The 14338-nt window shown below is 42.6% G+C and overlaps 1 protein-coding gene across 5 annotated transcripts in view; it reads right to left on the bottom strand.

Moving 5' to 3' along the window:
* The window catches only part of ADGRD1 (adhesion G protein-coupled receptor D1), a 482082-nt gene that overhangs the window by 268306 nt on the left and 199438 nt on the right, over window positions 1-14338 (bottom strand). For all 5 annotated transcript variants that reach the window (XM_069961003.1, XM_069961004.1, XM_069961007.1 and 2 more), the window contains one exon: window positions 5455-5528. In XM_069961003.1, the coding sequence (XP_069817104.1) occupies window positions 5455-5528 (74 nt within the window). The remainder of the gene's footprint in view (window positions 1-5454; window positions 5529-14338) is intronic.

Raw genomic sequence — 14338 nt, 5'->3', positions numbered from 1 at the left:
ATTATGTTTCATCCAATTAATTTTTTGTGCTAAAGGGCGAGAAGTGAGAAATTATTGACAAGAAGAACCGCATTTCAAAAGTGCCCGGAAAAATTACGCCTATCTTCTTCTAAATACCCTAATTTCAAGGATTTTATAGGCATGATCGGCTCAGTGAAGTGATGTCCTGCAGAAACCAAGTTATTTTCCACTGAATAATGTGTTATAATGTGTCTAAGTAGATTCATTTTGGCTCGATTCTTTGATTAGTTTCACAACTTTGACATGAAATATTGCATTTTGGCCATGTAACAGCCACATCTTCTTAAATCAGTTACTATGAAATACTGAAAATTAAAATAAACTCAACTGTAATAGAAATAGAGTTGCTGCTAAAGTGGTATGTATTTGTGTGGGTTTTCCATGAAGCAGTAATGGGCCATCTCTCTACTATTCGGCTGTGTTCACACATGGCTAGAGATGAACGACTATACTATTCTTTTGAGTATTAGGGTGCTCAAAAGTACTCTTCAATAACCCATTAAAGGGGTTATCCAGCGCTACAAAAACATGGCCACTTTTGCCCCGCTCTTGTCTCCAGTTCAGCTGCGGTTTGCAATTAAGCTCCATTTACTTTAATGGGACTGAGTTTTAAACCCCACCCAATCTAGAGACAAGAGAGGGGGGAAAGTGGCCATGTTTTGTAGCGCTGGATAACCCCTTTAAACATGCAGGGAAGTGGCTGGCACATCTTTCTATGGCACAGCCATGTTGGATGCTGGTCTAGCAGTGATTGACTGGCCACATCAGGTGACCTGGATGTACTATAGACACAGTTCACCTAATCTCAATTTACTTGGGTTCTGTTCAGGGGCGTAGCTAGGATTCATGGGGCCCCATAGCAAAAAACTGTATGGGGCCCCCCTCCCCTACACTCCCCTCGGTAATGTGGCAAAAAAAAAAATTCTCTTGTGGCCAGAGGCAGAATCCTGCGTGCAGCCACAACGGTGACTGGCAGAGCAGAAAGCCAATGGCTGCTTGTTCTGTCCATCCACTGTATTCAAATATAACAGCGTATTAGGAGCCTCATGGTTATATACACAGGTGCAGGAGCAGGCTACCTTTTGCTTAATACTTTATTTTCTGCAGTGTGTAAGTGACCCAGTGTTCTCTTACATGCTGCAACACAAACAAAGGGTTAATACAGAAGACAGTTAGCTCTCTCCTGCACTGATAACCTCTGACCTCTGCAGGAGCTCAGAGAACAGAGGTTATCAGAGAGCTAATTGTCTTTAGCATATTAACCCTTTTTTGTGTTGCAGCATGTAAGAGAACACTGGGTCACTTACACACTGCAGTACATAAGGGGTTAAGCAAAAGGACACAGAAGGCTCTAATCTTCCCTGGGCCCCCTTCCTCCAGGGGCCCCATAGCAACTGCCTTCTCTGCCTCTATGGTAGCTACGCCACTGGTTCTGTTAGCTGTCACATTTACTAAGGAAACCGTCATTTTTTTTTAAATTGGTTTTCTATTCTAAAAACCAAGTTGGGCTTTAGTTTTGTCCTGTGGAAAAACCTTTCAGATCTACTAAGGCTGTGTGCCATATTAATGAAATTGACGCAAAAAACAGACACTATTGACACAATTGACGCATTGTTAGTAAATTAGCCCCAATATACCAGAATTATACGGTATACACAAAATTCTGATGTGTTTTTTATTTAGCCTAGCGGCACTAGTATCAGCCATAGGTGTGAGGTGCAGCACTCTGTTTCTTCCCTGAACCGCATTTTGTTTCTCTCTTTTCTCCGTGTTTTGCACTCCTCCTGGTGAGACCCACATGACCGCAATTAGCAGGAGACACCTGAGTGCACATGGTTTTAATCCCTCCTGTTTTTTCCCATTCTGTTTGCTGCAGCTATGGTGAGTGTAATACCTTATCCAGACTTGTGCTGCTTGGGGGCGACCTTCTCCGGCGGTGCTGGCCGGGTTCTGGTGTGGTGTTTTTGGGTCTGGTCCTGTGGCATGGGGGTCGCAGGGCCGTCCCATGGCCCCCGTTCCCTGGCTGTGCACGCCTGCGGGGTTGGTGGCCACTGACTGGCACGGTGTGGACTTAGTGTAGGGACCCATGTGTATCAGATACCGGCACGAGGTACATGGGGCAGTATGGCTTGATCAATTCATACACAAAATTCTGATGTGTTTTTTATTTAGCCTAGCGGCACTAGTATCAGCCATAGGTGTGATGTGCAGCACTCTGTTTCTTCCCTGAACCGCATACTGATACCAATAGTGGTACAGTGTACTAGTACTGGCATATAGCTTGTGCATGCAGTTGTATACTGTGCTACAGTCTGTGGTATTGGAGTAAGCAGTAGGAGTACTAGCATTAATCCACAAAAAAATGCTCTAATCTACCATTGACTTTAACGGGGTTTCTTACTTGATTGAGCAATGGAGTATTGAAAAACTCTAGTGATGAGCGAACATGTTCGTAAATGTTCGTATGAACATGACGCTAATTGTTCATGTTAGCCATTGCCAAACAATTTGTTCGATGTTCGGAATGGTTATAACGAACATGTTCTTACTTGCGAATATACGCAACTGCATAATATACGCTTTGCGACGGATAACCTGTACACGTGTGCAACTGTAGACTGAAATGTACGTACTCTGCACGCAAATGAATGCAAATATGCGTACGCAACTGCGTAGACCTAAAGTACGCTTCTACTGTATGTTTGATATTTGTTTAGGAATGTTCGGCGAACACGAACCGATAACGATCATTTTTTTTATGTTTGTGTTCGGGATCCGAACTGAATATCAGGATGTTCGCTCATCACTACTATTTAAATATTGCTCTATCATCTCTACACGTGGAGGAAGATTTATCAAACTGATGTAAAGTAGAATTGTCTTAGTTGCCCCTAGCAACCAATCAGATCCCACTTTTCATTCCTCACAGATTCTTTAAAAAATGAAAGGTGGAATCTGATTGGTTGCTAGGGGCAACTAAGACAACTCTATTTTACACCAAGTTTGATAAATCTCCCCCAAGGTGTTTTATTTTGCATTAATTCTGCGTTTCGGATGCTATTTTGCACATCATTAATGCAAAATAAACATCATGTGTGAACACAGCCTTCCACTCAATATGCACCTATAAAAGACAATATTGTAACTTGTAATGAGTAATTGTTACAATGGTTTACAAACTGATCTACATGTATATCTAAATTAGGGGTACAATAACATGTCCAGGATCTGCAGCTGTGTTCCATCACTTTGTACATGCCCTGTATATGTTTCTATGATGTTTCCAGTAATAAAGCAATTATCCAATCTCCTGACTGAACCGGCATTCTGTACCTCCCATATCCCATAGAAGTAGGTGTGAGTGACAGAAATGCCTCTTCTATATACAATACAGTCTCAGATAACTGCTCCTATTGTATGGCCACTGGAGGAAAATGCTTGTCTACAAATGATCACCTGTCGCTATGAACACTGACAGAATTGCAATGATGGATTTTAGCTAGAGTTGAGTGAACCGAACTTAAAGCGACTCTGTACCCAGAATCTGACCCCCCCAAACCACTTGTACCTTCGGATAGCTGCTTTTAATCCAAGATCTGTCCTGGGGTCCATTTAGCAGGTGATGTAGTTATTGTCCAAAAAACTACTTTTAAACTTGCAGCCCCGTGCCCTACGGGCGTATCTGTGCCCTAACTTTGCACCTCCCCTCCGTCCCTCCTCCCCACCCTCTTCATCTTCAGGAATGCCACTGGAACATTCTCTCCATGCTAAACATTGCACAGGTGCCTTAACGATCCAGCCCATGTGCCGGGCTGACACAGGTGGGGAATAGAAGGCAATGTGCCTGGAGCATTCCTAATGATGAGGAGGGTGGGGAGGAGGGACAGAGAGGTTGTGCCAGCCTAATGCATACACAATCCAGGCCACTCCCGTAGGGCACGGGCTGCCAGTTTAAAAGTAAATTTTTAGCACAATAACTGCATCACCTGGTAAACGGACCCCAGGACAGATCTTGGATTAAAAGCAGCTATCCGAAGGTACAAGCGGTTTGGGGGGGGGGGGTCAGATTTGGGTACAGAGTTGCTTTAACAAACCAAGATTTGTTAGGAACGTTGCAAAAAAATTGGTTTGATAGCTAACCGATTTATTTTTTTTTGCAAAGTTTGTAACGAGTTTGTAAAGATTGTGACCGCACAATTTAATACACATAAAAAATAATAATAATAACAATACAAAGCCTATGCGTACCTGTCCCCTGGTGTCCTCCTACTAGTCAGTGTCCCTCGCCAGATTCTTTTGTGTATATTTCCTTATCACAGCATGTTTTTATTCCAATGTCGCTGTTATAAACAGCAAAAACAGCTACATTGGACCAAGAACATGCCATGTAAATATACACAAAAGAAACTTGCGGGGGAAAAGCAATTAACATACATGGGCATTGTGTCTATGCAAAGCTAGCATACAAAAAACTAACTGTATGTAACCGCTTACTACCCTAAAATAATATAATTTTGTAAATAGTAGGTGGTGTATTCATGCTCCTATAGCCAATAATAGTACCCCTGCTATACAGGTCAGTATTGCAAATTCTTGCCAAAAGAGGTAACCGTTAACTAACCTTATGACATATGCAGTTTATCTAAGTTGTCAGGCGGGACATCCGGGCTGTATGAGGACTTTGGACTGTTGGCCACGTCACAAAGGGCTTTTTGTTAGAGCTACACCAGTAAGTGAAGTATGCCACCTTCCAGGGTGTACTCCTTGCAGAGATGATTTATACAGACTTGTTCAGGAGCAGAAGAACAACAACCCCTGCTGAGGATTGTACCAGTAGGAAAAGCTTCATACAGCCCAGACAAGTTAGACCTACTGCATATGTCATAAACTTAGTTATCGGTTATTTCTATTGGCAAGAATTTACTATATTGAGGAGGAGGAGGGGTACTATTGGCTATAGGAGTGCACAATGACCACCTACTATTTACCAAAGTATATTATTGTAGGGGATTAAGCAGTTGCATACAGTTTTCTGTATGCTAGCTTTCCCCATGTCTGATGATTGCTTTCTCCCCCGCCAGCTTCTTTTGTGTATATTTACTTAGAACAGCATGTTTTCATTACAATATTGCTGTTTTTCAGTTCCAACAGCAACACTGAAATTAAAACATGCTGTCTTGTTTAAGGCTTGGTTTGCACAAACCCAAACTTTTCTTCAAAGTTTAGCGAATACAAAAGTTCACTCAACTCTAGTTTTCACTGCTAGTGTGAGGATGGAGCTCCCTAATTAATAGTTTTGAGGAATTGGTTTGCCTGTTGAAGGTAAAGTTCTGTACAATCTTACTACTAATATGGAAGAAATATTCAAGTCATTTTATAAGGTGTAAAAAACAATATTCAAGTCAAGCAATACTAAAAAAAAGTATGACTAACCTGAAATCCAGAAAGGCACAATACAGGTGAACATAGTTACTATTATTGACGGCTTCTCTGTAAAGTCGATGAGGCTGCAAAATAACAAAGAGTATATTAATAGGTAACCATTGTTTCATTCTCTTCTTCACAAATCAGTAGCAAATAAGTAAAGATTTGTAATATATTTTATTCTTCTCCTCTGCCAGCTCTGAGGTGATCTGTTCTAGAAATTTCTGGTACCATATAGTCTAGTCTGCAAAGTTTGCAACATTGTTGATGACTCCTCCCTCATTTCCTCGTGGAAATCCCAGGCAGAAAATCTGCGCCAATCACACACGGAATATACACGGATTTCGTGGGTATTCAGTGCAACACTGCAACACTGCAACAGAGCTGATTGCGGGCGGAACACTTTCCTTGCAGAAAGCAGCATTAGGGTCTGTTCATACTGAGCAAAAGTGGCGGATTTCTCGAGGAAAGTGTTCTGCCCGGGAACCAGCTATCGCGGAATGCCGCACTGAATTCTTGCGGAATCCACATATATGCCGCGTCCAATTGGCACAGATTTTCCTTGCATTCCATGCGGAATTCCATGAGAGACGATTCCGGGTAGATCTGCCGCTTTTGCTTAGTATGAACAAACTCTAATGCTGCTTTCTGCAAGAGTCCGTAAACTGACAGATGATTACAGTTGCTGCCCACAGAAGTCTATGGAGAGATGACAGAGATGATCTCCCCTGTTGTGTATGAGTGAACATAACAGACAGAAAATGACAGAACAGAAGCGCTAGCACAGTAATGTCAACACAAACATACAAATGAACCCCTTCCTACCCTGATTGTTGGCGGACGTCCATTCATAACAGCCTCTAATAATGATCATGGTCACTATTTTTGGCTGTCAAAGTTAACAGACGGCCCTTTTTTCCCACTTTAATCCTATAGTGGAAATATAGCCTTAGGCTTTGTTCACACAACGTATACTTTCGTAAAACCAATATTACGAAAATATATGTTACCTCCGGCAGCACGCTCCATTGTGTGCTGTGGGGAGTTCTGATGCGGGCGCGCACAGATGCGCCCGCATCAGAACTCAGCGGCTCTAAAGATCAGTAGCGGCGGGGATGATCTTTTCAGAGACCGGCCGTTCCAGCATTAAGTCGAATATCCTTAACTTCTGTTTACACAGCTTCTATGTGGATCGATGTGTCTCCTGACTATGTACAGTTAGATCATGCAGTCAAACCCATTGTAATCTGTCCCAGAATTCTTGCCAACATACATTTGAAATGTAACAAATAAAAAATAATAACAAACATTATCCCATCGTTTTCACAATGGGCATGAAGAGAGACGAAAAGCGGTTCTCGAGTAGCTGGTAAACACTAATGTACTGGCGTCATGAGCCTGGGTAAGCACCCAACTTTGCCCACTTTGATAAATCTGGGCCTTAATCTGCATAGCAAATAAATGTTCTACAGTATGTAAATTGGTTATATTTATTTAGAGATAAAAAAAGTCAGCATTAAGAGGGATTTTACAGTCTTGTTTTCTCATGTAGCATCACTAGGTCCACTAAGATCACTTATGGAAAAAAAAATCCAGACAAAACTTTTTAAAAAATTTTTCTTCCATTAACAAAAATGTGTCAGTGCTAAATATGTCAAAAGAACAAAACCACAAATAAACAAAGCACGGGAGAGCATTTTCATTTACAAACATTGATCTGCAATTGTTTTCTATTAAGAGAATCCACGAGCCGACTCTCCATGGAGAGCAAATTGGCTTTTGTTTAAAATAATATGTTTCTCTGGTTTAACTGAGCATGAAAGTTCATCTGTGAGCTACTTCTCATTGTGTTCCTGCCATTGATTTTATGACAGTGACACCAGCAAGCTTTATATAAAGCCGTCCACTCGCCGTCATAGGAAGGAAAACATAGTTTTAGCCCACTGGACCTATTCAGATGTATGGGAAGGAGTACAACTTCAAGTCTCAGCCATTAGTCATGGTCCTCATATGTGATAAATATTCTACACGCTTTATTTAGAATTGGCTTTCACATGCCAGATTTCAGAGAAGGTAAAATGTCAGCAGGTTGAGAAGATCTCCAAGCTTCTTTTTTCGCAGACACATGGCTACACAATACCAAAGTCTGAAGTCAATTCTCCCATTACTGCCAATTTAAGGCTATGTTCTTACTACGAGAATGTGTTGTTCTATATCGATGGAAAGGTCTATTAATAATGACAGCCTCTTATAATGGTCATGGTCACTATTTTTGGCCGTCAATGTTAACAGAGGGACATGTAAGAGGCAAAAGAGGGACAGAGGGACGTGGGTCAAAAGTAGGGACTGTCCCTCCAAAAGAGGGACACTTGGGAGGTATGCATAGAATCACACTTATTCTGCTGCTAGACTCAGTTTTAGGATAGGCCACCTGATATAGCCTGACGGGTGCTTCACCGAGTTAAATTCACCCAGGAGAGCTGTGCACCACAGGACAGAAAAGGTCTGTGAGAACTGTCACATCTAGGTCCTGCACTTAAGAAAACATGACAGAAGCAGATAAAGATACAGTACAATGGCTGGTAGTAATAATAGGGAGGGTGGCACTGTTGGAAGTACATTGTCTGCTGGCACTAATTGGGGCACTCTGGCTGGCATTAGAGAGGTTATCCATCCTTTAATAACCAATGGCCTACCTTTTCTATAGACCATAAATTATAGATCAGCAGGGGTCCGACTGTGAGCACCCCATCAATCAATTCTTGAAAGAATTGTGACATGTAAAAGGTAGTGTTCTATGGCTATTAGACAAGACCTCTTCAGAGGGCACTCACAAATGTAATATTTTAAAAGCTTTACTTTTTAAAGGAGTTCTAAAATCCGGCAGCCAGCAGGGAGAAAATGATTAGAAGTACTAACTTACCTCTCCCGGTGCTCGCGGTGAGCGGTGGGACAGGCCATGGGACCCCACCAGTCTCCGCCATCTCCAGGGTTGACACCTCACAACCGGGCTGATGGACTGACCGGTTAGCCAGTCAGTGAATGGGGCGGGGCGCCACTCCAGTCACTGATTGGCTGAGCAGCTAGTCCATCCGCTGGTAGAGGCCTTTTCCTCTGAGTCATTACGTGTCTGCGCTTCCCCGATGTCCTCTTCCATATTTTCAGCCTCAATCATTGACTGAGAGACAGCACTATGGCTAGCGATTGGCTAAGTGTGCTGTCAATCTTGAAACATGAGTGATAGCCCCCTCAACCAATCACTGGCGCTGTCCGTTTTTAGTTAGTCAGTGATTGGCTGAGAGAAGAGTGACAGCCCACTCAACCAATCACTAACTGACTGAGAGGTGACAGCACCGCGGCCAGTATCCGCTAGTCAGTAATTGCCTGAGCAGTATGGAGGTGGCTGAAGACATGGAAGAGGACACCGGGGAAGCATGGACAGGTAGGTATTAGGGATGGTCCGAACCGAGTTCGGTTCGGGTTCATACGAACCCGAACTCTCGGTAATGATTCCCGCTGTCTGCCCGCTCCGGGCAGCGGGCGGATCCAGCGGGAGGACCGCCTGGAAAACTGGGATACAGCCATAGCCATAGGCTGTATCCCAGTTTTCCAGGCAGTCCTCCCGCTGTATCCACCCGCTCCACTGAGCAGGCAGACAGCGGGAATCTGATGCCGAGCATTCGGGTTCATACGAACCCGAACCTCGGAGGGTTCGGACCATCCCTAGTAGGTATAGATTTAGATTTGTTAAGTTCAGTTTGTGAAGTTTGAATTTTTAAGTGATTTGCTCGTCTTTAGTTATAGCACTATATTATTAGTGATACACAGATACCATATATGATAAACATCAAAGCAAAAAAAAATATTTTTCCCACCATAAGATACAGGTAAATGTTATATAAATGTTAACGGTTTACAAAGAATATTGCTCACTAAGACTTTGCCATGTGGGAATGTAACAAATGTAAAGCACAAAACCCATTGGAGAAGGAGATGCAATATAAGAACATCTTGTAACAAAATTGGAGATAAGGTTGATTTCCTAAAACCCCTCGCCTTAGGATAGCGAAAAGTCAACACATTACAAAGACACAGGAAAAGCTCTGGTATAATATGAGACAAGCATCCTTCCCGCTCGCTCCTTTGCTTTGGGCAGCTGCTGTATTAAGACAAGATGTGAAGAGCTGATAAAAGTAAGAGGAACATTACTTCACACGGGGGTCACACTAGGCTGTGTTTGTGCGCTATATTAACTGTCTGCCGTGAGGTATAATTTTAGGAAAATACCAAACTAATATTTACAAGGGTTATTGCCTTTATCTTGAGCGATGGCGATGGCTTTTTCGAGTAGACTGCTAGAAGTTCACTGCTCTTCTAGTAAATAATGAATTTTAATCACCATGCTTTATTGTAAAGTCAAGCTCTTCAAGTTAAAGTCAATTTTCCTTTTTTTTTCGATTTTTTTTTTGGCGTACTGTAGTTATCCGATGTACAAAACCGTTTTTAAATTCCAGTCACTGATTAAAAAGTATTTATCAAAGTAAGGCTGGGTTCACACTACGTTTTTGCAATCTGTAAAGACTGAAGTCGTGGATTTGCTGTACCACCACTAGCAATGGCATAAGCCGCACCAGGGAGGGGGTTATGACCAGTGCCCACCGCAAGGCTGGATGGGCTTGCCGCAGCAGGTGACCCCCAGGTCGCTAATAAAGGCTAGGCTTGCTAACGGGAGAGATGAAGCTGGAGACACTCAGACAGGCAGCAGGACTCACTTCTAGAACCACGGGCAGGAACCATGAAGGGCTGGGACCACATGCTAAGGGAAGCCTGCAGAGGCTCCAACAGGGAATGTCAGGACAGGTGTCTTGGGGAGGTGATTGGTGCAGCTAACTAATTAGAGACACACTGTCCCTTTAAACCTGTGACAGCCTGCGCAAGCGCCCTAGGGGACGAGGATGCATGTGCTGGCCGGGACAGCGGGGAGCAGGAGCGTGGAGCGGTAAGGCGCTCTGTGGAGCTGAAGAGAAGGCGGCGTCGGGCCCCTGCACGTGGGCTCCGGCGTTTGCTGTTAAACTAGCGCCGGGAAAAGCAGTAAGGCGGCGGCCTGAAGCACGGGACGGCGTCATGATACAATCCTTTCTTTTTAATTCATTGTATGCAAAAAACGGATTTAAAAAATGATGCATTTGTGTGCATCCAATTGGATCCGTTTTTCCATTGACTTCCATTATAAAAAAAAAAAAAAAAGATTAATAAATGGATCAAAATGGATCCATTTTTTTAGTGTTCCAAAAAATTTAGTCAACTACGTTATTGTGTATGCTAAAAAAAAGATGTGTTTTGATTAGGGATGGTCCGAACCCGAATTCTCGGTAATGATTCCCGCTGTCTGCCTGCTCCGTGCAGCGGGCGGATCCAGCGGGAGGACCACCTGGAAAACTGGGATACAGCCATAGCCATAGGCTGTATCCCAGTTTTCCAGGCGTTACTCCCGCTGGAGTCTTCAGTGGTATTTTCAGACAGCCACCCTGCCGCCTCCAGATTGATTGACAATGGAGGGGGAAAGGCATGGGCAGCCCTAAGATACAGTGGTGCCCAAAGAGCGGCAAAGGCTGAGGATGTGCGGATCAGATGCCAACAGTGTCACAGACATCTCTGTCAGCCCGAAAAACAGATGATAAATGATGTCATGTGACTTTGGCAGCCAATCATCTCCAACGTCATCTCCAACCCTTAGATATGGATTGGAAGAGCAGGGATACTAATTGCATCTCCAACCACAGCGACGTCCACAGGCTTATACACAATGAAGGGACATGACCTTGACTGTGAAAATAGCAAAGGAGAATGGGAAAGGTAAGTACACTGAGAAGTAACGGCTAAGACTGACATTGAAGATCTTTTGGTGAATTAGTTTACTGCATTTATTTTTCTTTTTTTCAAACTTAATTTTTTGTTGTTGCTCTGGCTACTTTGGCAGGATGGGTCCATGGAGCTTCAAACTAGAACCGATTGGGTGTTCCCATTCAGTTATATGTGCCGCATACCCTCCCTCATTGCTGCTGTGTGTTTACTGTCTCACTATAGTAAACTGCCCTGTGACACATATCACACACTCTCCACCGTCCTCATACTGTCTGCTCATCATCCCTTTCTTCTTGCTGCACCTGCTGAGATGTTCCGTCTTAGTTACTGCCGCCTGCTGTGTGACATCTGAGAGAGGATACATCTGTAGGATCAGTCACTAGGGAGAACAGTCTGTATGCTCAGTATGCCGCACATCAGTGACACATACAAGTGGGAAATACTACGAAGAATGGAAAATATATCTTAAAGGGGCACTCTGGCAAAATATTTTTTCTTTCAGATTCACTGTTATACAGAAAGTTATACAGATTTTTAATTTACTTCTATTTAAAAATCTTTAGTCTTCCAGTACTTATCAGCTGTTGTATGTCCTGCAGGAAGTGGTGTATTCTTCCCAGTGTGACACAGTGCTCTCTGCTGCCACCTCTGTCCATATCAGGAACTGTCCACAGCAGGAAAGGTTTTCGCTATTGCTCTGGACAGTTCCTGACATGGAGATCATCACTTACAAATCTATTTAACTTTCTGACACCAGTTAATTTGTAAGAAATAATATTTTGCCGCAGTTACCCCTTAAGATATATTATAATAAGCAGTATTCACCGTATTCACCAATTCACCATAGCAGACAATGGAGCGTGCAGCCAGAGCCGCACTCTCCACTGTGTGACTTTTCAGGCTTGTGCGGCCGGTATTTAATGAATAGCGGCCGCACAAAAATTACAAGTCAGTCATTTGTGGGAATATGGCCCTATTGTGCTAATTATGGTTATAATTTGCATAATACACCCATAGTTTGGCAACAATATAACGGCCATCCAAAAGGGCAGTTGTAAAATGGCCAAAAAAAGACATTGCGGAAATATAGCCTTAGGGTGTGTAGCTGTTTACACTGTGTTACTTTCTCCCTCATGTTTAAGGAGGTGATTTTTCAGGATACCACAGTGGCTGTATATATATATATATATATATATATATATATATATATATATATATATTTCTGAAGCTGGTAACGTCATGGACATTGGAGGTTCTATTTTAATGACTTCTATCAGTGTGCTGCCTGTGAGACAGGATCCTGTTAAATATGATATACATTCTCATTTTGTTAAATCTAACGTCCCCCCCAATTGACCTTTCAAACACCATTTAGTTTGTACAAAATTGCCTAGCTGACCCCGCAAGGAGAGGTCTTATTTCTCCTTAACGCCAGACTCATCAGGACCGTTTGCGGCCTCTTGGGAGTCTGATTTGAATACAGATGTGTCCAGTTCCCTAAATTTAGTCATAAACTCACGATATAAATTTAATGCAAAATTGAAAGATGCTAGAATAACCCAAAAAGGCTGCGATCCACCAATTACTGGGTGGTCACACGTAGACACGTATAGCATATACAGCTCCCAATGCAGTATTACCAGTCGTCTAGTGACACACATTAGGAATATGTTAAGCGACGTGGAAAAGTACAAGAGAAAACATCTGTATATTAACACCAAAAAGGGAGTCTCACTATAAGAACATTGTCTCCAAGATCAATTTGATGGAAGTCGCTATTAAAGGGGTAAACCAGCGCTTAAAAAACATGGCCACTTTCTTTCAGAGACAGCACCACTCTTGTCTCCAGTTTGTGCGCAGGTTTTGTAACTCAGTTCCATTGAAGTAAATGGAGTGTAATTGCAAACCACACCTGAACTGTAAAGAAGAGTGGGGCTGTCTCTGGAAGAAAGTGGCCATGTTTTTGTAGCGCTGGATAACCCCTTCAAGGTTCTTCACTGCAGGGGACATGTCAGTAACGCATACTTACCTGTCCCATTCCCCCACCACTACCGAATCCTACGCCAGTGCACCTCTACATAAATCCCCTGAGCTGCGGAGACATTCGTAAGCCTGGCGTAAAAAACTCCAGACTTCATGAATGTCCCCCAATGTGCTTTATCTCAGGGCAGGTAATATATATATATATATATATATATATATATATATATATATATGTATCCTCTTCTTCTCGATGATATATGCATCTTGCAATTTCTTCTTGCCTTATCTGGGTCGTGTTAGTTCTTTATAGCTTTGTTTTCTTTTTAAGTTTTTCATGTGTTCCTTTGATTGTTTTACCTTTTACATATAACATCTAAGCTTTTAGTCTCCGAAACTACAAGGCGCACAATCCTATACAAAATCCACATCCTTTCATAGTGACAAATGCTTTTATAATCTCCTGATGTTCTACACTACAAGAACCAATGATGTTATGCAGAACAAGCAAATGATTCTTTATCCTCTATGGGAATCAATTCTGCCATCTCTGCCCATGAATGGATGGATTCCTGCTATCCCAGCAATATACCGTCACCTGTTAGACTTTATTATACCAGCTACTATCATCTAATAACCCTAGTAGGTTTCCTTATGGTTCAATGATAAAAATCAATTGTAATTTCTATGAAAAATGTATATGTGCCGTCCATAGGGGGTCATTTGTAAGGCGTAGCATCAGAGCCATCCCCCATGTGAGCCACAATAATAAGGAAGACGACTACAGAATATTATGGAATATAATGAGTGGAATGTGCACATCTTTCTCAGGGATTTGTCTTTTGTAAAATATTACAGTGTGCACTTCTATATTGTTTTTGTGTCACAATAATCAGGATGTGCATGGTCAGTAATCTCTCTGCCATCCTCCATTGCAGCCTCGGGGTAGGATAGATAGAGCTCTCTGTCCTGCTCAGTCTGGTGTAATGTAGTGTAATAGGGGAGCAGGAAGAGCAGGAGAGGTAAGTATGTAGGCTTTTATTAATAC

Source organism: Dendropsophus ebraccatus, chromosome 3 (assembly GCF_027789765.1).
Source record: "Dendropsophus ebraccatus isolate aDenEbr1 chromosome 3, aDenEbr1.pat, whole genome shotgun sequence".
Classification (NCBI taxonomy): domain Eukaryota; kingdom Metazoa; phylum Chordata; class Amphibia; order Anura; family Hylidae; genus Dendropsophus; species Dendropsophus ebraccatus.
Note: the sequence above shows the minus strand (reverse complement) of the source record. Positions and strands in the feature narration are given on the sequence as shown.